Genomic DNA, 26,276 nt, shown 5'->3' on the forward strand with positions numbered 1-26,276 from the left:
ATGTGATTCTAAGAACCATGACAGAAATAAGGAGTGCGAAGCCTACATTTTAGGCTGTGACACTGTTTGTGCATCAGCTTCCTGTTTGTTTTCCACTCGCTACTCTGACGTTTTCATTCACTCGCGGAAAAATTATGCTCTCCTCCTGGGTACAATGTACGCACTATGTTAATTAGAAGAAAAACAACCTCTCTCTTCATGTGAGTAGTCGTGAGTCTGGAGGTTAGCTAACTCTGCCTCAGGAAGCTGTGTGTTTATTAATATACAATATCATAGCGGGTGTGTATTTTAGATGGGATTTATCATCATCTCCCCTCTGTCTTAAATTGGTTATTCATTTTGTGGACTGTATGTAGGGGAGAGTTGTGAGTTGAGACATTTTTTCCGTTCAGCATTACTCCCGCAAGGGAAATATAGTAGTTTTTCTAACAAAGCTATTTACATATATTTCAAGATGTTCCCTGGAAATAATCAGAATTCATGTAAATTGAGCCGCAGGACCACATAAATTAAACCGACACGCATTTTTGTGCTGATTGAAAAAGTACCACTACTTTTATCTTCATTTTTCAAACACACTTCAACACAATCACAATTGATTTTTTGTATTTTTATTATTTTAAGCATTAACACAGCCTTAACACCTAACAAACACTGTATTTTTTAAAACACTTTTAATATAGTGCAGGCCCTGTTTTTTTTACCTTGTATCCCAGTGATAATCCCTTGCATTATGCCTTGGAAGAAAACACTTCAATTTGCTCAATTTGCCATTGGCTCAACCATTGGCTCAAGGCAAATATTTTGTCTATAGCCCACACAGCTACAAGGATGCACTTTCATGCTAGGTTTAGGACCTCATATTGAAGCTTATAAAGACCCCCAACTGATTTATAGAACAATCTTAAAATGATCTACTTTGGTTTAGATACAAGCATCATGATACCTCTAACACAGTAAATTAATATGACTTGGTGAAAATCCGTTTTTTGGACCAAACTTGCTTACCACTTTTCCCATGTGGTTTCTTCCTTCACAAACTCCATAAAATGGTGAACTCTTTTTAAATATTCGGTCAACATTTTTACATTTTCATTTTACTAATTTAGCACACACTCTTATCCAGTGTCACTTACAGTTTGTGCATTCATAGCTACTGTAGGTGGGACAACCACATATCACAGTCAGAGTAAGTAAATGTTTTAAATAAAGTAGCTATAAGCGAAGTCAGAGCTAGTAAGGGGGGGGGGGGAGTCAAGTGTGAGTATTAGTTCACAAAATTGTTATTTATGGGAGGATTTTATGGTTTCCTAGAAACAAGGATGGCTCAACTTACCCCCTTGGCTCAACTTACCCCACTCTCCCTTAAATATCTGTGTAATATTGATCCCTTATGTCATCACACAAACAAATAATGACTTATTATGAAACACTTGGTGTGCGAAAAATCCTTGTGTAGGCCTTCTCTTCAATGATTTCTTTAGTAAACGATAAACTTGTGATCACAAAAAGAGTAAAAAATACATGGATATTGCATAATACAACAGATAGTCAATAGATAGTCAGATGTTTTCTCTTTTATGACAGTTAAAATACATGGTTCTCTCCTGGATACTCTTCAATCAGTCCTCTCTTGGCCACAACTCCCATTCAGTCCAGTGGGGTAGTCAACTTAATCAACACAAATACTACTAATTACTGGTAGATATTTACATAGAAAAATAACTACATCTTCAGGAATGTAATGTATTGATGTATTTTATGTGGTTGACTACAAATAATACAAGTGTCAGATATTAACTCCATAAGTCATAGGTCCATAAGTGTTTTCACCGAAGGCACAACATCTTGAGCAATAGCAGTAGATCGGCCAATCTATGCAACCAGGTACACTTATCAATGCCACATCAGAAACATATTGTTTTGTGTTAGTATTGGGAAATTCCACAGTAAGAGAATACAACGATGCAACTATGCGTTAGGACGATGTTTAACAATTTCCACTGAAAAGATTACAAAAACACTGAAACGTTTCAAAAACACATTTGCTTGAAGAACACTGCAGATGCAAAGTTTAGTAAAAAAAAAAGATGGCACAAACAGGACAAACCGTCATTCTGTTACAAAACTTTTTGCATCTGCTGTTCTTCAAGTAAATGAGTCAGTGGAAATGGTTTAAAGTAGTCCTTGAACATAGAGTTGTATGGGTCAACTTTGCAGTCATTGTTTTTGTTTGACATACGTTTTAAAGTGAAAAGTCTCAGCATCATTCTGTCAAAGTGGAATTGCCTTATCGTTACTAAACTCTATTAGTGTACCGTGTCAAGTGATTGCAAAGTATGTGATCGAACATTGTAGCTTCAAGTGACATTTTTTATTGGACAATCAATGAATTACAATGACCATATTGTCAACTCCTGACCTGCAGTGTTGCAGTAAGTTGAATTGTGTGTATTGGGCAACAATATGGACTTGTATAGGTACTGAGTTGTTGTGTAATAATACTCCAATGTTGTGGCTATGACAGCTGCACCCTTAAAATATATAAAAACATGCAAGTGCAGAATAGAAACACAATGTAAGGTATTTATATCATTGCTACACTAGACTGAGATAGCGTACTACAAGAACCTTTTCATACTGATACACCTCTACTTTTCAGACCAGGAAAGGTGTGAAGACTAGTTATGATAGTGAATGGTGAGTGATAAACAGAAATGCTCAAAGATGTATAGAAATACTTGATACGATTAGTTAATTCATAATGGAGTGCATATATTTCTATTTTGTTATGGTAGAAAAGTCACAAAACTTTATGATGTTGATGTATTGGGTATGTGTCCTTTACTCATTTCCTATGCTTCATTGCTATCTTTAGGTGAAATGACTGACTTTAAATGAGTTCACCCCCCCCAAAAAATATATATATTTGGAAAAATACTGAGTTCTATTCTTTTATGAGATCCACTCTTACTCGGTATTCCCATCTTATCAACGTACAATACAGTGGTCCGTAAACCACTGAACAAACTGCCTACCACTTGTCCCAAGGATTGCATGAGAGCATGATTGGGGACACATTCTCACAGCTTCTCAAGGCACCTGGTTTCTACTGTATGTCTTTTCTTCTTAGGCTGTTTACTACTTGGCTGTGGGAACACTAGAGTGTCCGGTTCCAAGAAGTCCCTCACCCTTTCTCCCCCATTTAGAACACTGGATGGGTACTGGATGTGTCACTAAGAGTCTCAAGGCAGAGGTCATATTCTCCTCCCCAGAAACTCTGAAAGCCAATGGTCTTTTATTCCAGGGAAAGTTGTTGTAGAAATATGGTCTGTCTATCTGTCTGTCTGTCTAGGATCTTTTTATTTAGACTATTTATTTACACTTTTAATTTAGACTATGGGACAAAATCATTGCAGATTATTTTGTCTGCAATAATTATGACCTTTGGTTTATCTTTCTAAGAAATGGTGATGTTCAAATGTATTTGTTTAAATCACTGTTTAATTGATTGGTGGTTTGTTTGTCTCTCAGTTGGAGTAAACATTTAACAAATAATGTCAAATTGTCCTATTGTGTTTCCACGCTCTTTACTTTTTTAATTGACTTGTAAAATGTTGATTGGCTACAGCTATATAAGTCACATATAATAGTAATTAGTCATTTGAAATATGGAGTCAAGGTGGTTTAGAATGAGGTCTATCTTTATGTTTGTCCTTAGTTATCAAACCTGCAGTCTGGCTTGAGTCAGTTCCATCAAATAATTTTAAAGGCCTAATTCCACTTCAAATGATAACCAATTGGTTTGGAATTTACCCTTACTCTGCAATCATCTTCTTAATTAACCAGCTCCTGGTACTTCTCGGATCTCAGGAAGCGGCCGAAGGAGTCCTTCTCCATCAGAGCATAAATTCTCTTCTGGGCCAGGTCAAAGGTTGTGGAGGAAAGGTCAACCAGGTTCCTCAGGGTCACATCCTTGGTGTAATGATCAATGTTCACCTTAAGGGAGGAAAAGTGAGAAGTATGGGAGGGACGAGAGAGTCAGAGAGAGAGAGAGAGAGACAGAGAGAGACGGAGACAGGAAGGATAAGGTAAGTCTGGGCTTCCACAACAAATACAACAATAGTACACATTTGCTTGCCACATTTTCTGTCACCTCTCTGGGTCCCTCGGTCTGGATGAAGTCCTCATAGATCTTTCTGGCTTTCACAGTCATCTTCATGGGAGACTTGGTCTTTTTGAAGTTCTCACAGGCCACCCAGAACTCAATGTTCTCCTCACTGAACTCAGAGCGCAGGAAGCCACGGAACATGGCCAGGCCATCTGGGAGACGGAGAGATAGAGGAGATGGGAATATTAAATGATCAGAGAGAGAGAGAGTGGGGGAAGAGGGAAACAGAGCAGAGAGCAAAGAGCAAAGAGAGAGAAAGTAGAGACAGAGTGAAATAGAGAGACAGTGAGTTGTTCCCATATTTTAACACAGAGGGCATTTGGCCAATCCTCTAACATCTCCCCTGAGTCCTGAATTCCAGAGACATGCTGCCACTGTGCCTCTGTTATGATAGGATGATGATAAGCTCCAATGGCTGAGTGTTTACAATATCAGAGTTGGGGGTTGGATTCTTACATGGCCCGCTAATACTCAATATGTGTTGCTGAAGTGAAAACATAACGGGCCTGACTGTAATATACAGTATACTGATCAAAAATACAAGACAACATGTAAAGTGTTCATTTAATGTTAATTTCTCTACCAACATCATTTCAGAGAATTTGGCAGTACGTCCAACTGGCCTCACAACCACAGACTACGTGTAACCACGCCAGCCCAGGACCTCCACATCCGGCTTCTTCACCTGCGGGGTTGTCTGAGACCAGCCACCCGGACAGCTGATGAAAGTGAGGAGTACTTCTGTCCATTATAAAGCTCTTTTTGTAGGGAAAACCTCATTGGCCTATGCCCTCCCAGGCCCACCTATGGCTGCGCCCTTGCCCAGTCATGTGAAATTCATAAATTAGGGCCTAATACATTTTTTTCAATTAACTGATTTCCTTATATGAACTGTGACTCAGTGCATTTGTTGAAATTGTTGCATGTTGCTTTTATATTTTTGTTTAGTATAAATACATAACCAGAACCCTGATCCAGCAACTTCCCTTGACTCAGAAATAAGAAAAAACACCTGACCTCTTTTTGGAAAAATCTCTTTGCTTTCATCTATCCAGGGACTCTACTATAGTGGGATTGCCGAGAGCTGAAGCGCATAGAGTGTAAAAATCATCTGTCCTCGGTTGCAACACTCACTACCGAGTTCCAAAATGCCTCTGGAAGCAATGTCAGCACAATAACTGTTCATTGGGAGCTTCATGAAATGGCCAAGCAGCCTCACACAAGCCTAAGATCACCATGCGCAATGCCAAGCACCAGCTGGTGTGGTGTAAAGCAAGCTGCCATTGGACTCTGGAGCAGTGGACATCTGTTCTGAGGAGTGATGAATCACGATTCACAATCTGGCAGCCCGACGGATGAATCTGGGTTTGGCGGATGCCAAGTGAACGCTACCTACTTGAATGCATAGTGCAAACTGTAAAGTTTGGTGGATGAGGAATAATGGTCTGGGGCTGTTTTTCATGGTTCGGGCTAGGCCCCTTAGTTCCAGTGAAGAGAATCTTAATGCTACAGCATACAATGACATTCTAGACGATTCTGTGCTTTCAACTTTGTAGCAACATTTTGGGGAAGGCCCTTTCCTGTTTCGGCATGACAATGCCCCTGTGCACAAAGCGAGGTCTATACAGAAATGTTTTGTTGAGATCATGTGGAAGAACTTGACTGGCCAGCACAGAGCTCTGATATCAACCCCATCAAATACATTTGGGATGGTTTGGAACACCGACTCAAAGCCAGGCCTAATCGTCCAACCTCGGTGCCCGTCATCACTAATGATCTTGTGGCTGAATGGAAGCAAGTCCCCGCAGCAATGTTCCAACATCTAGTGGCAAGCCTTCCCAGAAGAAAGGACATTGTTATAGCAGGAAAGGAGGCACCAACTCCCCATTATTTTCCATGATTTTGGAATATGATGTTCAACGAAGTCCATATACTTTTGGTCAAGTAGTGTATCTGTATTTCAATTTTCTGATTGAAAAGTTGTTGTTTTTTTGCATCGTGGAGCAGTTCCCAGGAAAACATTTAATGCAATTGTTAGATGCTACCACACCCACCTCCAAATCAAAACCAAACATACTGTAGATGTCAATGTTTGCTCGCACATGCCCCGTTTTACTTCCTGTCTGGCAGCATGGTGCCTGTATTGCGACGCTGATTAGCTGAAACACAGACAGGCGTGCGCAGAAAATGAGAACACAATATGAAATTCATGTTTGGTTTTGATATTGAGGAGGGTGGTAGCATCTCAAATTTGGATTTAATATGAAACAGCAAATGTGTTTTCAAGGCATTCAGTATTTTACAGGTTCATTTTTGACCCAGGTGTCATCTTTTACTTAATATAGACTTTATGTTCACAGATGGATTATAAAATGTTAGTTCTCCCAGGAGATCTCTCGGCATAACGATAATGAATAATTCTAGTCGGTCTTCTCAGTATTTCGTGTAAAGTATCATATGATTGGGTTAAGAAACATATGGTTTTCAAGAAGACCTCATGGCTTTTCACAAGGACTTATTTGTTGTGCGTGTGTGTGTGTGTATTTCTGGGCGTACTTACAGCTGTTGGTCAGCACATGGTCCAGGGACTCACGCCACTGAGCAGCCTCTTCAGGAACGGGCCTGTTCAACACACAAACACAATATAACAGTTAAACAACACACACCTTACCCTTGATTAAACAGTTTGTCACCCACAGCCTATTAATACAGCACCCTGTAAGGTCATTGAGGTTTAGAGGTCCTCGATTGTTCTCCCCCTAATATACACACACACACACACACACACACACACACACACACACACACTAGTGCGAGAGAGCCCTGCAGCATTTAACCATAATTGGTGGCTGTACTACTGAGCTAGTAGGGAAAATAGTCATTATGTAAGAGGTTCCACAAGTAAGTGGATGATCTCTCTCGTTCTCATTATATTTTATCCAGAGTGAATTACAGGTGCAATTAGGGTTAAGTGCCTTGCTCAAGGGAACATCAAAAGATTTTTCACCTTGCAGCTGGTTTGAATCCCTGAGCTGACGTTTCAGTTACTGGTATATGGCCGAATACAAACAGTGTAGTTATTCCCTCCGCAAGGCAATCAAACAAGCGAAACATCAGTATAGGGACAAAGTGGAGTCGTAATTAACCGGCTCACACACAAGATGTATGTGGCAGGGTCTACAAACAATCATGTACTACAAAATGAAAACCAGCCACGTTACAGACACCGACGTCTAAACACCTTGTTTGCTTGCTTTGAGGATAATACAGTGCCACCAAAGTGGCCCGCTACCAAGGACTGTGGGCTCTCCTTCTCTGTGGCTGACGTGAGTAAGACATTTAAACGTGTTAACCCTTGCCGCGTCCTCAGAGCACGCGCAGACCAGTTGGCTGGTGTGTTTACAAACATATTCAATCTCTCCCTATCTCAGTCTGCTGTCCCCACATGCTTCAGGATGGCCACCATTGTTCTTGTACCCAAGAAGGCAAAGGTAACTGAACTAAATGACTATCGCCCCGTAGCACTCACTTCTATCATCATGAAGTGCATTGAGAGACTAAACAATCATATCACCTGCACCTTACCTGTCACCCTAGACCCACTGCAATTTGCATACCGCCCCAATAAGTCCACAGACGATGCAATCGCCATCACACTGCACACTGCCCTATTCCATCTGGACAAGAGGAATACCTATGGAAGAAAGCTGTTCATTGACTACAGCTCAGCAGTCAAAACCATAGTACTCTTCAAGCTCATCTTAAGCTTGAGGCCCTGGGTCTCAACCGAACCCTATGCAATTGGGACCTGGACTTGGGAGGAACTATTGGATATAAGAGCACCGTCAACTTACCATCATTACGATCAGGAATACGACTTTCCCGAAGCAGATCCTCTGTTTTACCCACCACCCAGGACAATGGATTGGATCCCAGCCAGCAAACCAAAAAAAAGACACCGTAAAAGGGGCAGACGAAGCGGTCTTTTGGTCAGGCTCCGGAGACGGGCATATCGCCCACCGCTTTCCGAGCATACTACTCGCCAATGTCCAGTCTCTTGACAACAAGGTAGATGAAATCCGAGCAAGGGTAGCATTCCAGAGAGACATAAGAGACTGTAACGTACTTTGCTTCACAGAAACATGGCTCACTCAAGACACGCTATCGGAGTCGGTACAGCCAGCTGCTTTCTTCACACATCGCACCGACAAAAATAAGCATCTTTCTGGTAAGAAGAAGGGCGGGGAGGGGGGTATGCCTTATGATTAACGAGACGTGGTGTGATCATAACATCATACAGGAACGTAAGTCCTTCTGTTCACCTGACTTGGTATTCCTCACAATCAAATGTTGACCGCATTATCTACCAAGATTATTATCTTCGATTATAATCACAGCCACATATATTCCCCCCCAAGCAGACACATGGATGGCCCTGAACGAACTTCATTTGACTATGTAAACTGGAAACCACATATCCTGAGGCTGCATTCATTGTAGCTGGGTATTTTAACAAGGCTAAAGGTAGATGAAGGTAGATGAAAACAAGACTCCCTAATTTCTATCAGCATATCGATTGTGCAACCAGGGCTTGTAAAACCCTGGATCATTGTTATTCTAACTTCCGCGACGCATACAGTGCCTTGCGAAAGTATTCGGCCCCCTTGAACTTTGCGACCTTTTGCCATATTTCAGGCTTCAAACATAAAGATATAAAACTGTATTTTTTTGTGAAGAATCAACAACAAGTGGGACACAATCATGAAGTGGAACGACATTTATTGGATATTTCAAACTTTTTTAACAAATCAAAAACTGAAAAATTGGGAGTGCAAAATTATTCAGCCCCTTTACTTTCAGTGCAGCAAACTCTCTCCAGAAGTTCAGTGAGGATCTCTGAATGATCCAATGTTGACCTAAATGACTAATGATGATAAATACAATCCACCTGTGTGTAATCAAGTCTCCGTATAAATGCACCTGCACTGTGATAGTCTCAGAGGTCCGTTAAAAGCGCAGAGAGCATCATGAAGAACAAGGAACACACCAGGCAGGTCCGAGATACTTTTGTGAAGAAGTTTAAAGCCGGATTTGGATTCCCCAAGCTTTAAACATCCCAAGGAGCACTGTGCAAGCGATAATATTGAAATGGAAGGAGTATCAGACCACTACAAATCTACCAAGACCTGGCCGTCCCTCTAAACTTTCAGCTCATACAAGGAGAAGACTGATCAGAGATGAGGCCAAGAGGCCCATGATCACTCTGGATGAACTGCAGAGATCTACAGCTGAGGTGGGAGACTCTGTCCATAGGACAACAATCAGTCGTATATTGCACAAATCTGGCCTTTATGGAAGAGTGGCAAGAAGAAAGCCATTTCTTAAAGATATCCATAAAAAGTGTTGTTTAAAGTTTGCCACAAGCCACCTGGGAGACACACCAAACATGTGGAAGAAGGTGCTCTGGTCAGATGAAACCAAAATTGAACTTTTTGGCAACAATGCAAAACGTTATGTTTGGCGTAAAAGCAACACAGCGCATCACCCTGAACACACCATCCCCACTGTCAAACATGGTGGTGGCAGCATCATGGTTTGGGCCTGCTTTTTTTCAGCAGGGACAGGGAAGATGGTTAAAATTGATGGGAAGATGGATGGAGCCAAATACAGGACCATTCTGGAAGAAAACCTGATGGAGTCTGCAAAAGACCTGAGACTGGGACGGAGATTTGTCTTCCAACAAGACAATGATGCAAAACATAAAGCAAAATCTACAATGGAATGGTTCAAAAATAAACATATCCAGGTGTTAGAATGGCCAAGTCAAAGTCCAGACCTGAATCCAATTGAGAATCTGTGGAAAGAACTGAAAACTGCTGTTCACAAATGCTCTCCATCCAACCTCACTGAGCTCGAGCTGTTTTGCAAGGAGGAATGGGAAAATATTTCAGTCTCTCAACGTGCAAAACTGATAGACAAGGTGGCGCTACAAAGTATTAACTTAAGGGGGCTGAATAATTTTGCACGCCCAATTTTTCAGTTTTTGATTTGTTAAAAAAGTTTGAAATATCCAATAAATGTTGTTCCACTTCATGATTGTGTCCCACTTGTTGTTGATTCTTCACAAAAAAATACAGTTTTATATCTTTATGTTTGAAGCCTGATATGTGGCAAAAGGTTGCAAAGTTCAAGGGGGCCGAATACTTTCGCAAGGCACTGTATAAGGCCTTACCCCGCCCTCCTTTCGGAAAAGCTGACCACGACTCCATTTTGTTGCTTCCAGCCTATAGACAAAAACTAAAACAGGAAGCTCCCATCATCAGGTCTGTTCAACGCTGGTCCGACCAACCTGATTCCACACTTCAAGATTGCTTTGATCACATGGACTTGGATATGTTCCGCATTGCTTCAAACAACAACATTGACGAATACACTGATTCAGTGAGCAAGTTTATTAGCAAGTGCATCGGCGATGTCGTACCCACAGCAACTATTAAAACATTTCCAAACCAGAAACCGTGTATTGATGGCAGCATTCGTGCGAAACTGAATGCGCAAACCACTGCTTTTAATCATAGCAAGGTGACCGGAAACATGACCGAATACAAACAGTGTAGCTATTCCCTCCACAAGGCAATCAAACAAGCTAAGCGTCAGTATAGAGACAAAGTAGAGTCGCAATTCAACAGCTCAGACACAAGAGGTATGTGGCAGTGTCTATAGTCAATCACGGATAACTAAAAGAAAACCAGCCCCGTCGCGGACCAGGATGTCTTTCTCCCAGACAGACTACAGCTCAGCATTTAACACCATAGTACCCTCCAAACTTGTCATCAAGCTCAAGACCCTGGGTCTCGACCCCGCCCTGTGCAACTGGGTGCTTCCTGACTGGCCGCCCCCAGGTGGTGATGGTAGGTAACAACATCTCCACCCCGCTGATTTTCAACACTGGGGCCCCACAAGGGTGCATTCTGAGCCCTCTACTGTACTCCCTGTTCACCCACGACTGCATGGCCATGCACGCCTCCAACTCAATCATCAAGTTTGCAGACGACACTACAGTGGTAGGCTTGATTCCCAACAACGACGAGACGGCCTAAAGGGAGGAGGTGAGGGCCCTCAGAGTGTGGTGTCAGGATAATAACCTCACACTCAACGTCAACAAAACAAAGGAGATGATCGTGGATTTCAGGAAACAGCAGAGGGAGCACCCCCCTATCCACATCGACGGGACAGTAGTGGAGAGCGTAGTATGTTTTAAGTTCCTCGGTGTACACATCACGGACAAACTGTATTGGTCCACCGACACAGACAGCGTGGTGAAGAAGGCGCAGCAGCGCCTCTTCAACCTCAGGAGGCTGAAGAAATTAGTATTGTCACCAAAAGCACTCACAAACTTTTACAGATGCACAATCGAGAGCATCCTGTCGGGTTGTATCACCGCCTGGTATGGCAACTGCTCCGCCCACAACCGTACGACTCTCCAGAGGGTAGTGAGGTCTGCACAACGCATCACCGGGGGCAAACTACCTGCCCTCCAGGACACCTACACCACCCAATGTCACAGGAAGGCCATAAAGATCATCAAGGACAACAACCACCCGAGCGACTGCCTGTTCACCCCGCTATCATCCAGAAGGCGAGGTCAGTACAGGTGCATCAAAGCAGGGACCGAGAGACTGAAAAACAGCTTCTATCTCAAGGCCATCAGACTGTTAAACAGCCACCGCTAACATTAAGCGGCTGCTGCCAACATACTGACTCAACTCCAGCCACTTTAATATTGTAAAAATTGATAAAAAAAATGTATCACTAACCACTTTAAACAATGCCACTTCATATAATGTTTACATACCCTACATTGCTCATCTCATATGTATATACTGTACCCGATACCTATCTACTGCATCTTGCCTATGCCGTTCTGTACCATCACTCATTCATATAATTTTATGTACATATTCTTCATTCCTTTACACTTGTGTGTATAAGGTAGTTGTTGTGAAATTGTTAGGTTAGATTAGTCGTTGGTTATTACTGCACTGTCGGAACTAAAAGCACAAGTATTTTGGTACACTCGCATTAACATCTGCTAACCATGTGTATGTGAAAAATAAAATTTGATTTGATTTGACGCACCGCCCCCAAATTGATGATCCTCAACGCCCCACAACTGTGCGTGCTCAGCCCCCTCCTTGTACTTCTTGTTTACCCATGACTGCATGGCCATGCAACACCTCCAACTCGATCATCAAGTTTGCAGATGACACAACAGTAGTAGGCTTGATCACCAACAGCGATGAGACAGCCTATAGGGAGGAGGTGAGGGCACTCAGAGTGTGGTGTCAGAATAGCAACCTCTCACTCAACAAAAAACAAAGGAGATGATCGTGGGACTTCAGGAAACAGCAGGGGGAGCACCCTCCTATCGAAGGACAGCAGTGGAGAAGGTGGAAAGTTTTAAGTTCCTCGGCGTACACATCACTGACAAACTGAAATGGTCCACCCACACAGACAGTGTTTATTTATTTATTTTACCTTTATTTAACTAGGCAAGTCAGTTAAGAACAAATTCTTATTTTCAATGACGGCCTAGGAACAGTGGGTTAACTGCCTGTTCAGGGGCAGAAGGACAGATTTGTACCTTGTCAGCTCGGGGATATGAACTTGCAACCTTTCGGTTACTAGTCCAACGCTCTAACCACTAGGCTACCCTGCCGCCCCAGGGTGTGAAGGAGGCTGAAGAAATTTGTCTTGGCACCTAAAACCCTCACGAAATTTTACAGATGCACAATTGACAGCATCCTGTCAGGCTGTACCACCGCCTGGTACTGCAATTGCACTGTCCGCAACTGCAGGGTTCTCCAAAGGGTGGTGCTGTCTGCACAACGCCCCACCGGAGGCAAACTACCTGCCCTCCCCGATGTCACAGGGAGGCCAAAAAGATTATCAACGACAACAACCACCCGAGGCACTGCCTGTTCACCCTGCTACCATCCAGAAGTCAAGGTCAGTACAGGTGCATTAAAGCTGGGAACGAGAGACTGAAAAATAGCTTCCATCTCAAGGCCATCAGACTGTTAAACAGCCAACACAGAGAGGCTGCTGCTTACATACAGACTTCAAATCTTTGGCCACTCTAATGAATGGATCACAGTCACTTTATTAATGCCACTTTAATAATGATGTTTACATACAGTGCCTTGAAAAAGTATTCATCCCCCTTTGCATTTTTCTATTTTGTTGCATTACAAACTGTAAATTAAATTGATTTTGTATTTGTATTTCATGTGATGGACACACACAATAGTCCAAATTGGTGAAATGAAACAAATAACTAAATAACTAAAAAATAAATAAGAATTAAAAACAGAAAAGTGGTGCGTGCATATGTATTCACCCACAATTACCTTCAGAAGACACATTTACCAATGTCAATTGATACTGTTTGAAGCAGAGTAGTTTCTATATGTTTCCTTCCTTTGAGGAGCACAGGGATGTAACTGATGCACTCTGTAGCCATGCTGTTCTAAGGTGTTTGCGGGAGTGTGTGCGAGAGAGAGAGTATGTGTGTGTGTGTATGTGAGGGCTGTCTGAGGGAAGGAGAAAGTTACACTACTCACTTCTGAAGCTTCTCTGGCTTCTTCTCTGGTTTCTCGGGGTAGGGGATAATCAGGTCAATGCCATTATCAGGCTTCTGGAGGAGAACCCCCAACTTAGACTTGATCTCTTTAGCCCTGAGAAAGAAAACACATGAGGAAGTTGCTGTAATTTTTTTAATGACACACATTCAGGAGTTAGAACAGTATAATGACCATAGTGGCTTTGGCTAATGGCTTTGGCTAATGCAGATTGTAGTCAGGAATACCAAGTGAGCACAGATAGCTATAACCAATCAGTGAAGTTCGTAAAGTTGAAAAGCAATCACCAACAGAGTAGAAGACCTACAGTACACTGTAAGACTTTTCTGTCATTTCAACAGTAAAACACTGTAAGATGCTTTGTATACTGTTCATGTGTTCTACAGCATAGATTGCACTGCATTATGGGTAAAATGCAGAAAAATACTGTTATTAACTGTAATTAGGAAGCCTCCTGTAAAAATTACTCTAATATACTGTACTTTTTTTTTTTTTTTTTTACAATAATAGCTTATGCCTACTGTAGATTCAAATGATCCATTTCAGGTGCCATCTTCATGCTGTTGGGTGAGACATGAAGCTCAGGGTTTTTAATAAATATAATCTTGAAGCGGCTGTGAAGTGGAAGAATATTTTCAGCAGCTGCCGGTTAGGTACCTTGCCTTGTTTATAAGCAAATTTATAAACAAATAAGGGCATTAAGGAGGATGCTGTAATTTTTTTTAATGACTCAGACAGCCCTCACACACACAAACATGAACACAGTATTTACTTTTATTTACAAAGCCATTTTGGGTTTACTACCTTTTTGTTTAGGCATTTTTATTGTTCAGAAATGTGGTGGGTACTCTCTTCGTTCGCTGGACTTTATCCTGCTAACTGTTCCAAATGTCCGAACTGAATTTGGTAAAAGGGCTTTTATGTACTCTGCGCCATCGTCTTGGAATGCCTTACAAAATAGTTTTAAACTGGAAGAACTTGTCCCGATTGATCTTTTTAAATCACTGATGAATGATCTTGAGACTGATTCCCTGACCTGTCAATGTTTTTAATGGGCTGTTTTTGATTTTGTTATACTCTTGTGAATTCTATGGTTTTTACTAGATTACTTGTAGTTTTTCATGTTGTTTGTCTGTAATATTTGTAATGACTTGGTGCTGCCTATCTTGGCCAGGACGCTCTTGAAATATAGATTTTAAATCTCAATGAGCCCTTCCTGGTTAAATAAAGTTTAAATAAAATAAAATTGCTAGCCAATGTTGAATTATTGCATATTTCCTTAGCTAGCCTAGCTAGATAGCTGGCTAATGTTTGCTAGCTACCTACCTCAAGTTGACAAAAGCCATTTTGGTCTGCTCTAAATTCCTGTAGATATCTAGCTGCGTGAACTAGAAAAACATCACTGTCACTCTGAGTGCAATAGAGAATACTGAGCACAGATTTGTGACCGTTATGTTGCCACCATTAATACAGAGAAAATGTCTTGTTTCTAGCAGTTCAAAAGATGACTCATATTTTGGGGGATTGACGGGATGCATTTTACACATAATCTGTGTTATGGGCCATACTAAAGCTGATGCGAATGACCTGTGCACCGTACCGTATTGTATCGAGGTGCCTGCCGACCTGTGCAGTGCCACTGGTCAGCTGTGACCTAACACAGTGTCGGCGATGGAATCTAGTAATGTGGCGGATTTTCCCCTCCCAGGAGTATACAGTATTTCAAGTAGGACAGCATCCTACACAAGAATAACTAATATTGGTAGCCATCTAGATGTCACTGTGATATATTCTACTCAATGGGGAGAGCATGAATGGCAAAAACACTGGGAAAGAGTTTCTTCCTTAGGTGTTTACAACCCTGTGTGGTTCGGTTCCCTTGGCTCTCATCTGCGCGACATAAATCATTGTTTTGTAGGCCAGGATTGTCCACTTGGCCTCTCCTGCTAACCATTTGATTAATTTAAAAACATTGTTCCATAATGTTACAGTATTTTATAGGCTAGGTCTACCATATTTATTTCTCGACTTTCCTAATATTAGGCACATTGTTTTTCTTTAAAACAGGAGTATAACCTATCTGGCTGGCATGAAAATGAAACAGGAATAGGAAACTCATTCAAGGGTTTTTCTTTATTTTGACTATTTCCTACATTGTAGAATAATAGTAAAGACATCAAAACAATGAAATAACACATCATATAGTATCATATAGTAATCTTATAGTAACCAAAAAAAGAGTTAAACAAATCTAAATATATTTTATATTCTTCAAAGAAGATGTCCCTATTTGGTAAAATAGCAAGTCCATATTATGGCAAGAACAGCTCAAATAAGCAAAGATAAACGACAGTCCATCATTACTTCAAGACATGAAGGTCAGTAAATCCTGAAAATGTCAATAACTTTGAAAGTTTCTTCAAGTGCAGTCGCAAAAATGATCAAGTTCTATGATGAAACTGGCTCTCATGAGAACCGTTACCGGTAAGGAAGACCCAGAGTTACCTCTGCGGCAGAGGGTGGGTTCATTAGAGTAAACTGCACCTCATATTGCAGCACAAATAAATGCTTCACAGAGTTCAAGTAACAGACACATCTCATCTTGTTTGCACTTAGTGGGACTATCATTTGTTTTGACAATGACCCAAAACAGACCTCCAGGCTGTGTAAGGGCTATTTGACCAAGATGCATCAGATGACCAGGCCTCAACAATCACCCGACCCCAACCCAATTGAGATGGTTTGGGATGAGTTGGACCGCAGAGTGAAGGAAAAGCAGCCAACAAGTGCTCAGCATATGTGGGAACTCCTTCAAGACTGTTGGAACAGCATTCCTTATGAAGCTGGTTGAGAGAATACAAAGCTGAGAATACAAAGTGTGCAAAGCTGTCATCGGGGCAAAGTGTGGCTACTTTGAAGAATCTCAAATATAAAATATATTTTGATTTGTTTAGCACTTTCTTGGTTACTACTTGATTCCATATGTGTTATTTCATGTTTTCACTATTATTCTACAATGTAGAAAATAGTAAAAAATAAAGAAAAACCCTTGAATGAGTAGCTGTGTCCAAACTTTTGACTAGTACTGTATTATATCACAACTAAAGTGGCCAAATAACTTCTTAAAATTAAACAGGTTAATCCACTTTACAAAGCGGGTAGAGCCTAACTGGCATAAATATGCAGCATGTGAGTTTCAAGTTTGGGGAAGATATTATTAACCATAAAAATGCACCTTTATAATAAAAGCATTACATGCATAATCGCATATGCGGTCACTTTTGAGAATGGTGTTTTTCTGCTAATGGAACATTCTCCTTATAATGTGAAGAAATAGTCTAATAGTTTATCAACATTTGAAGCTAAACATTCTGATTGGTTGCGTCAGCTTTTTTACTATGGGGGATAGTAGATTGACATAGACTAGTGCTTTTGCTGTTCGTTGGGCCACTCATCTTGTTGGCTGACAAAAAGTAAATGTGGACAGTTCTTCCAATATCTTCAATATGCGCCTCGGAATTGGATACGGAGGCATGCAGTTGTGTCCCCAATGTGTCTGTCTTCACTTGTAGCCTGTGAGAAAGACCCGATCACGTGACGGAGAGCGATATGATTGAGAGGTGCTTCGGAGTGCCTGGCCGGGAGAAGGGAATTATAGATATTATATTCAGCCCAAGGCCACAACTGCCATATCCTTTGTATTTTATTCAGCTATGTTTAATTGTATTCTTCATACTATAAATTAATATAAAATAATGCCACAGAATTCTAAGCAAATCTTGTCAGCTAAATGAACTAGTGTAGCCCACAGCCATAATGGCATAGCCAGATCAGGGCCTAACATAAGCACAGTATACTATTCTGTTCAACTCAGAGTATGCTATTCTGTTCTTCTGAAATATACTACATTTCATTCATATCATGTTTCTTTAGACATGCCTAAAATAAATAATGGATTTATTGTGATGCGTAGGCTATATTACATGGACTTATTATACTTTTAAAAATGTAGATGTTCCAAAGGTATGAATTAGTGGAAGCCAGGAGATGCTAAATGTGTTTGTTAATTAATGGTCAATTACAGTGAGACTTGAAGTTATTTGCTTGACAATCACCGTCTGACAGAATTTCATGATCGACACTACCTTAGTTTAGACCCAGGATAACACAACCCCACCTCAGATGAATCAGGCCCATTAGAGATCATGTGATGTAGCCTTTCTTTTCAATGGCACAGTGTCAGTACACTATAATGACCCTTGTAATAATTTACATTTAAAAGGGATAAAACTGAATTTTTTCTTACATGGTTTTTCCTTTTCCTTTTAATCATCGATCAACTAAATATGTTAACCGTAATTTCTAATTATCAAAATATCCACTTTTAAACATGTCAAACTAAACGAAAAGTAAAAAAAAGAGAAGAGTCGACACAATGACACACTAACAATTTTACTGCTATTTCCAAAAACGCAATAATCAAAATTATTTCATACAAAGAGGACAATTTAGTGAGTAAATCAGTGAGACTTTGAATAGAATAACCAAGTTTATCATTACTTAGAGCTCACCTCACTCATGTATTAAAAAAATGGCAGAGAAAACAAAACAAGACAAAGTCTGATCAATAATTAATAATATGGTGAACAGCAGGTAGTTGATTCCTCTTTATTACTTTCATCTATCCCTATAGTCAGCGATCAGGAGATGGGCTCAACTAAAACAACAGCCACACATGCATACATACGTGGAGCTTCTTGTTAACAGAATAGACCTGGTTGTTCCTGACCGGGGATGACACTCAAATAACTAGGCCGCGTGTTTCCATTAGTTTCTACAGAATATCCATTCTAACCAGGGCTGCAATTGAGAGGTTGACCAAGAGTTTAGGGCTATGTCATAATAAATCAGGATAGCCCATAAAGCAGATGAACATTTAAAAATCTCCAAGTAATGATGTGTAATTTTAAGTAATGGTGTTAAATCCCCTATGAAAATAAAATATATCTTAAATCCAGGATTTTTTATCAACTGGTAGCTGTTGTCTAATTGCTTTGAGTGATGAGCAGTTTTCAGCGAATGCATATTGGAAAAACAGCCAATGAGTTCTATTGCTTTATTTGCCAATTATTTATGAACATCCTTTTTCAAAAAATACTGCTCCGAGTAATAGTTTGATTTAATAAATTAATATGCTTAACTCAATATATAAGTTATAAATCATGTATGCATGATACTGGTATGTATCAATCCTCCCTTGTGCCAGAAACAGGGCAGTGCAGTATATCATACTGATTTCTCTTAGCTTTTTTGGTCTAATCTGCTTCTTAATAAGTTCATCACAAGAGGATGACAAAGAGCATAAACTGTACCTCTTTTTTGCTTTTAAGTTTGGCAAAATCTTCCTGTCTTGCATGTGGAAGAAATGGCTGAATCTGGACTGCAGTAGTGGAATACAGTCCGCAAGATGCTAACATTAAGCCATTAAGATCTTATCAGATCATGGAACAATACCTTTATCTCTGCAACTGGAACCTTTCAACTTTTTGGACAGTTGAAAGATTTTGGAAGAGTATTTAATCAAGTTTCCATTTATCGTACATGTTTTGCAAAAAGTAGAAAAATTATTTAATGAAGAACTATATTCACAATTAACTTCATTTACCATACAGCATATGTCAATGACTTCAGCATGAAAAATTAACTATGAATAAAGAAATCTGATTTTAATTACAGACCAAACATTTTCCGACTAAGAAATCAGTCTCAGAAACTTGTGATGTGATATATCTGGGGTTATTTCAGGCAAGCTACAGTAGGAGAGATTACCCTTTCAGAGAGCAGAAGAGCATATTGCTTTTGGTATCTCACCTTTCCAGACATGATTGGGGTAATGCAGCTAATCCTCTACACATTTTCTGTTTTTCTTTTGATGTGTTGTTGAGTGAGTCCACCACCGTAAGATTCCCTTTTTCTTTTTGACTTTGTCTTTCAGCACTCTTGAGGAGTTTATATACATAGTGCCTATTGGCTCAGTGCCAAGAGCATAAGCCAATGAAATGGAGGTCTGCAACTGCAGGAAGAAAAGTCAGGGTCAGCTGGATGAGAAGTGGTCTGGTAGAACTGGGATGGCTGGAAGTAGAGGTTAGTCCCTAACCACAAATCTGGGACCAGATGCTTAAATTTACAAAGGTTAAAAAAAGTTGCAATGAACTGAACCATTGATCAGGTGGTGAAAGAGAAATGTGTCAAGTAATTAAGCAGGCTTTTAACAGCCTATTAACACTCAAATCAAGATTACTTTCGATTATCTTTCTCAATTAGCAAAACATGGAAGTGAATTCAACTTTAGGTATAGACTGCAAGTAGGGGGTCCTAGTACTGGCATGAACTCCAGCGGAGCTGGAAAAACATGTTTCAGATAAACATTATCTATGTGAGCAATGCATGCATGGCTTTTTCAACCATCACACAAAGCAAACATCATTAGCTATAAATAGGAAAGGTTCAGTCACAGATATCCTGTCTACAGCTGTTGAGGGAAGAAAATGAAAGACCAAACCTGGTAATATATATGGTAGTTGGAGCCATTCATGTTTATCCAAAAAGACCAACACTTATCTCCTTACAAGAGAGATCCGGACCTCATGTTAAAAGTTGCTATTAAAGTAGTTTCATGTTGAATTGTTTTCAACATTGTGTTGATTAGTCAGAGTGACAAATGTATCTGACCATGCTGTAATCAAGAATGGTGAACAATGATTGCATTTCCCCATTGACGAGTAATGGTAGGCATAGGCATAGACATAGAGTGCACACCCACGCTCTCCAACTTTCATTGGCACTAGCAAGTCTCAGTAGACTGAGGTTTGGACTTGAACCCTGAACAATGGGATGTGAAGTTACCATTCCTATATAGCTGATAACATTGGTTACTAATGTACAGTAACACGAAAAAGACTGGCTCACATACCCATGCCAACTCAAGCTGATTGTCATGTGAAAGTTCACCACACTGGTAAAGAATGTAGCTACACCAACAACACTAAATAAGGTCTACTCGCTAATGGTGGTATAGAGTAATACTTGCTGTATATCAATCACTATAAAGCAAAATCATAACAATGATAACAGTGGGACTTCTCAAAAACGTGTTTGTCTGAGAGTTTAGGTATTTCCCATTTATCTTGGATAGATTGTGAAACAAGCCTGAATTTAATAAACTGTGTATATTCTCAGTGATGTAATCATTCATCTAAAAACACTGGACTGATGATAATGCAATGTAACTTGTGACAACATCTCACACAATTACAGTGGAAGTCAGAAGTTTACATACACCTTAGCCAAATTCATTTAAATTCAGTTTTTCATAAATCCGGACATTTATTCCTTAGAAAAAATGCCCTGTTTTAGGTCAGTTAGGATCACCACTTTATTTTAAGAATGTGAAATGTCAGAATAATAGTAGAGAGAATGAGTTATTTCAGCTTTTATTTCTTTCATCACATTCCCAGTAGGTCAGACGTTTACATACACTCAATTTGTATTTGGTAGCATTGCATAAAAATTCTTTAAAACCTTTTTGGGATAGGGAGCATCATTTTCACTTTTGGATGAATAGCGTGCCCAGAGTGAAATGCCTCCTACTCTGTCCCAAATGCTAATATATGCATATTATTATTAGTATTGGATAGAAAACACTCTGATGCTTCTAAAACTGTTTGAATGAACAGAACTCATATGGCAGACGAAACCTGAGAAAATTCCAACCAGGAAGTGGGTCATCTGAGGTTTGTATTTTTTCAAAGCTTGGCCTACAGAGTACACATTGAGATATGGATGAGGCTGTACTTCCTAGGGCTTCCACTAGATGTCAACCGTATTTTGAAACTTGAATGAGGAATCTACTCTAAAGGAGGGGCTCATGAGACCTGTTTGAGTCAGTGGTCTGGCAGAGAGCCTTGGTCTCATGACGCGCGCTCCCATCAGAGTTACCTCTCGTTCCAGTGCCTTTCTGAAGACAAAGGAATTCTCCGGTTGGAACATTATTGATGTTTTATGTTAAAAACATCCTAACGATTGATTCCATACATCATTTGACATGTTTCTAAAGGACTAACGAAGCTTTGAGTTTTTGTCTGGATGAAATGCTCGCGCCTCATGAAGATGGGTTACTGGTCTGAACATGCTAACAACAAGTGGCTATTTGTACATAAATGATGGAACTTTATGGAACAAATCAGTAATTTATTGCCGAACTGTGATTCCTGGGAGTGCCTTCTGATGAAGATCATCAAAGGTATGTGAATATTTATGCTGTTGTATCTAACTTTGTTCACTCCAAAATGGTGGCTATTCCTCTGGCTGTTTTGGATTCTTAGCACCCTTCTCAGATTATGCCTTTTCCGTGAAAAAAGTCTATCTTTAATTCGGTGAATAACACTAGTATCTTTTATCAATATTTATTATTAGTATTTTTGCAAAATCACCGGATGTTTTGGAAGATTTTTGCATATAAAATCACATTATCGAACAAAACATACATGTATTGTGTAACATGATGTTCTATGAGTGTCATCTGATGAAGATCATCAAAGGTTAGTGATTAATTTGATCTATATTTCTGCTTTTTGTGACTCCTATCTTTGGCTGGAAAAATGGCTGCATGTTTTTTCGACTTGCCGGTGATCTAACATAATCATATGTTGTGCTTTAGCTGTAAAGCATTTTTGAAATGCTAGATTAACAATATGTTTATCTTTCATTTGCTGTATTGGACTTGTTAATGTGTGAAAGTTAAATATTTCAAAAAAATGTTTTTGAATTTTGCGCACTGCCTTTTCAGCGGAATGTTGTCGAGGTGTTCTGCTAGTGGAACCCCTGCGCTAGAAAGGTTAACTTGGGTCAAACATTTCTGGTAGCCTTCCACAAGCTTCCCACAGTAAATTGTGAGAATTTTGTCCCATTCCTCTTGACAGAGCTGGTGTAACTGAGTCAGGTGTGTATGCCTCCTTGCTCACAAATTTTCTATAGGACTGAGGTCAGGGATTTGTGATGGCCACTCCAATACCTTGACTTTGTTGTCCTTAAGCCATTTTGCCACAACTTTGGAAGTATGCTTGGGGTCATTGTCCATTTGGAAGACCCATTTGCGACCAAGCTTTAACTTCTTGAATGATGTCTTGAGATGTTGCTTGTCACGCCCTGACCTTAGTTATCTTTGTTTTCTTTAATAATTGGTTAGGTCAGGGTGTGACAATGGTGGTTTGTGTAGTTTTTGTATTGTCTAGGGTTTTTTGTATGTTTATGGATTTGATGTAGTCTAGGTGTTTATATGTCTATGGTTGCCTAGATTGAGAACCAATCAGAGGCAGCTGTTTATCGTTGTCTCTGATTGGGGACCATATTTAGGTAGCCATATTCCTTGGATAGAATAACAACCCACAAACTATGTTTAGTTGCCTGTTCTGCACTAGCCATATTGCTTCACGGTTCGTTTTGTTTAATTAAAGAGAGAACACTGAACCGAACTAAAGAGTTATGTTCGCGTACCACGCTGCGCCTTGGTCTTCTCTTTATGACGACCGTGACATTGCTTCAATATATCCACATCGTTTTCTATCCTCACGATGCCATCTATTTTGTGAAGTGCACCAGTCCTTCGGCTTGCAAGCCTCCCCCTTTTTCATCCAAAAATAACGATGGTCATTATGGTCAAACAGTTCTATTTTTGTTTCATCAGACCAGAGGACATTTCTCCAAAAAGTATGATCTTTTTCCCCATGTGCAGTTAGTAGTCTGGCTTTTTTATAGCAGTTTTGGAACAGTGGCTTCTTCCTTTGCCGAGCGGACTTTCAGGTTATGTCGAAATAGGACTTGTTTTACTGTGGATATAGATACTTTTGTAAATGTTTCCTCCAGCATCTTCACAAGGTCCTTTGCTGTTGTTCTGGGATTGATTTGCACTTTTCGCACCAAAGTACGTTCAAGTCTAGGAGACAGAATGTGTCTCCTTCCTGAGCGGTATGACGGCTGCGTGGTCCCATGGTGTTTATACTTACATACTATTGTTTGTACAGATGAACGTGGTACCTTCAGGTGTTTGGAAATTGCTCCCAAGGATGAACCAGACTTGGAGGTCTAGAACTGTTTTTGGCTGATTTCTTTTGAATTTCCCATGGTGTCCAGCCTGAGTTTGAAGGTAGGCCTTGAAATACATCCACAGGTACACCTCCAATTGACTCAAATGATGTCAACTAGCCTATCATAAGTTTCTAAAGCCATGACATAATTTTCTGGAATTTTCCAAGCAGGTTTAAAGGCACAGTCAACTTAGTGTATGTAAACTTCTGACCCACTGGAATTGTGATACAGTGAGTTATAAGTGAAATAATCTGTCTGTAAACAATTTTTGGACAAATAACTTGTGTCATGCACAACGTAGATGTCCTAACCAACTTGCCAAAACTATAGTTTGTTAATTAAACCTCTTGCTTCTACCTGAGACGCTTGCGTCCCAACTAGAGCTCTGGAAATGCAAATGCGCTACGCTAAATGCTAATAGTATTAGTTAAAACTCAAACGTTCATTAAAATACACATGCAGGGTATCGCATTAAAGCTACACTCGTTGTGAATCCAGGCAACAAGTCAGATTTTTAAAATGCTTTTCGGCGAAAGCATGAGAAGCTATTATCTGATAGCATGCACCAATACACTACAACACAAAAGCCACGCAGGGGACGTAAACAAAATAATTAGCATTTCGGCGTTACACAAACCGCACAATAAAATAGAAAACAGTCATTACCTTTCACCATCTTCTTTGTTGGCACTCCTAGATGTCCCATAAACACTATTGGGTCTTTATTTCGATTAAATCGGTCCATATAAAGCCAAGATATCGTTATATGTAGACTGTGTGATAAACGAAAAAAACAGCGTTTTCAAAACGTAACGTCATTTTTTAAATTCAAAAAGTCGACGATAAACTTTCACAAAACACTTCGAAATACGTTTGTAATGCAACTTTAGGTATTAGTAAACGTTAATAAGCGATAAAATTCATCAGGAGGCGATGTAAAGATCATTAGCTGTCCGTCTGGAAAAATGACCGGCTAGAAACTCAACGAAAATATCCGGTCCTAGACCTGAAGAAATACGGTGCCCTGCATGTGTTTGACCAAGAAAAAACTCGAAGGGAAATGACAAGACTCTAGACACCGTGTGGAAGCTGTAGGTACTGCAACCTCAGTCAATTAATTGTGGTTCACCTTTATCAATGGGTTCAAGTAGCGCATGGATATATTTTCCCATTTTCAGTGATCAGTTTTTCCTGTGCTTTTCGATGTAAATGCTGTTCTGGTAAAGCCACAGCAGTGATTTAACCAGTTTTATAAACGTCTGAGTGTTTTCTATCCACACAGACTAAGCAAATGCATATACTATATTCCTGGCATGAGTAGCAGGGCGCTGAAATGTTGCGCGATTTTTAACAGAATGTTCAAAAAAGTAGAGGGTAGAAGCAACAGGTTAACAAGACATTTGTGGAGTGGTTGAAAAACACTTTTTAATGACTCCGACCTAAGTGTATGTTTAACTTCAACTGTACCATGACTGGCGTAAGCATGATTGGTTGGATCATGGTGCTGGAATTTGACAGGTTTAGTTGCCAATATACAGTATACTGTAGTTGTAGTCAATATATGTAATCATGTAGTAACCAAATTTTTTGGAACAAATCAAATATATTTGAGATTCTTCAAAGTAGCCACCCTTTGCCTTGATGACAGCTTTGCACACTATTGGCATTCTCTCAACAACATAGAAAATAGTAAAACACAAAGAAAAACCTTGAATGAGTAGGTGTGTCAACACTTTTGACTGGTACTGTATCTTAACTTCTAGTTGCATTGACATTTTTCAATAATTCAGTAAATCAGTACCATTTACGTACCATGACATTTATGATCTGTATGTGTAAAGTACATAAAAAAGGAGCAATCCTCTCAAATCTCCTAATGTGAGGAGTCCTCTCAGAAGAACATTACATTTCGTAAAGAAAGTTCCGGAACAAAATGGTGAACAAGCATGGAAAACTGCAATTACACACATGACACTCATGAAAATGTTCCATTACGTTCAGTCTGATCCTTCTACTGTGTGAAGAAGATATATATATTTAAATACACTTAATTTGTCTGTTTGCTGGAAACTAAAGAGCAGCTCTGAATAGAATCCAAGCCAGGAACTACACTCTTAGAAAAAAAAGGTGCGATCTAGAACCTACAAGCTGACCCCATAGGAGAACCCTTTGAAGAATCCTGGTTGGTTCGAAATAGAACCAATTTGGGTTCCATGTAGAACCTTTTCTACATGGAACCCCAAATGATTTTTACCTGGAACCAATTTTTTTTTTACCAGGAACCAAAAAGGGTTCTCCTACGGAGACAGCCGAAGAAC

At 39.9% G+C, this 26,276-nt stretch overlaps 1 protein-coding gene and 1 long non-coding RNA gene across 2 annotated transcripts; one reads left to right on the forward strand and one right to left on the reverse strand.

The window, feature by feature from the left end:
• Window positions 1-595: 595 nt before the first annotated feature.
• On the reverse strand, window positions 596-19,795 carry LOC115145164 (regulator of G-protein signaling 5-like). The gene is made up of 5 exons (XM_029686489.2): window positions 19,684-19,795; window positions 13,795-13,908; window positions 6,732-6,793; window positions 4,157-4,323; window positions 596-3,999 (listed from the first exon to the last, which is right to left on the reverse strand). Exons 1-5 carry the CDS (start codon window positions 19,725-19,727, stop codon window positions 3,838-3,840), a joined length of 549 nt encoding a protein of 182 aa, XP_029542349.1. The 5' UTR covers window positions 19,728-19,795; the 3' UTR covers window positions 596-3,837.
• Window positions 3,835-5,415, forward strand: LOC135561429 (uncharacterized). Its single transcript, XR_010459439.1, has 3 exons — window positions 3,835-4,091; window positions 4,769-4,899; window positions 5,227-5,415. It is a non-coding gene; the product is annotated as an uncharacterized LOC135561429 (long non-coding RNA).
• Window positions 19,796-26,276: the final 6,481 nt, after the last annotated feature.

The sequence above is a fragment of the Oncorhynchus nerka genome, linkage group LG17 (genome assembly GCF_034236695.1).
Source record: "Oncorhynchus nerka isolate Pitt River linkage group LG17, Oner_Uvic_2.0, whole genome shotgun sequence".
Taxonomy (NCBI): Eukaryota; Metazoa; Chordata; class Actinopteri; order Salmoniformes; family Salmonidae; genus Oncorhynchus; species Oncorhynchus nerka.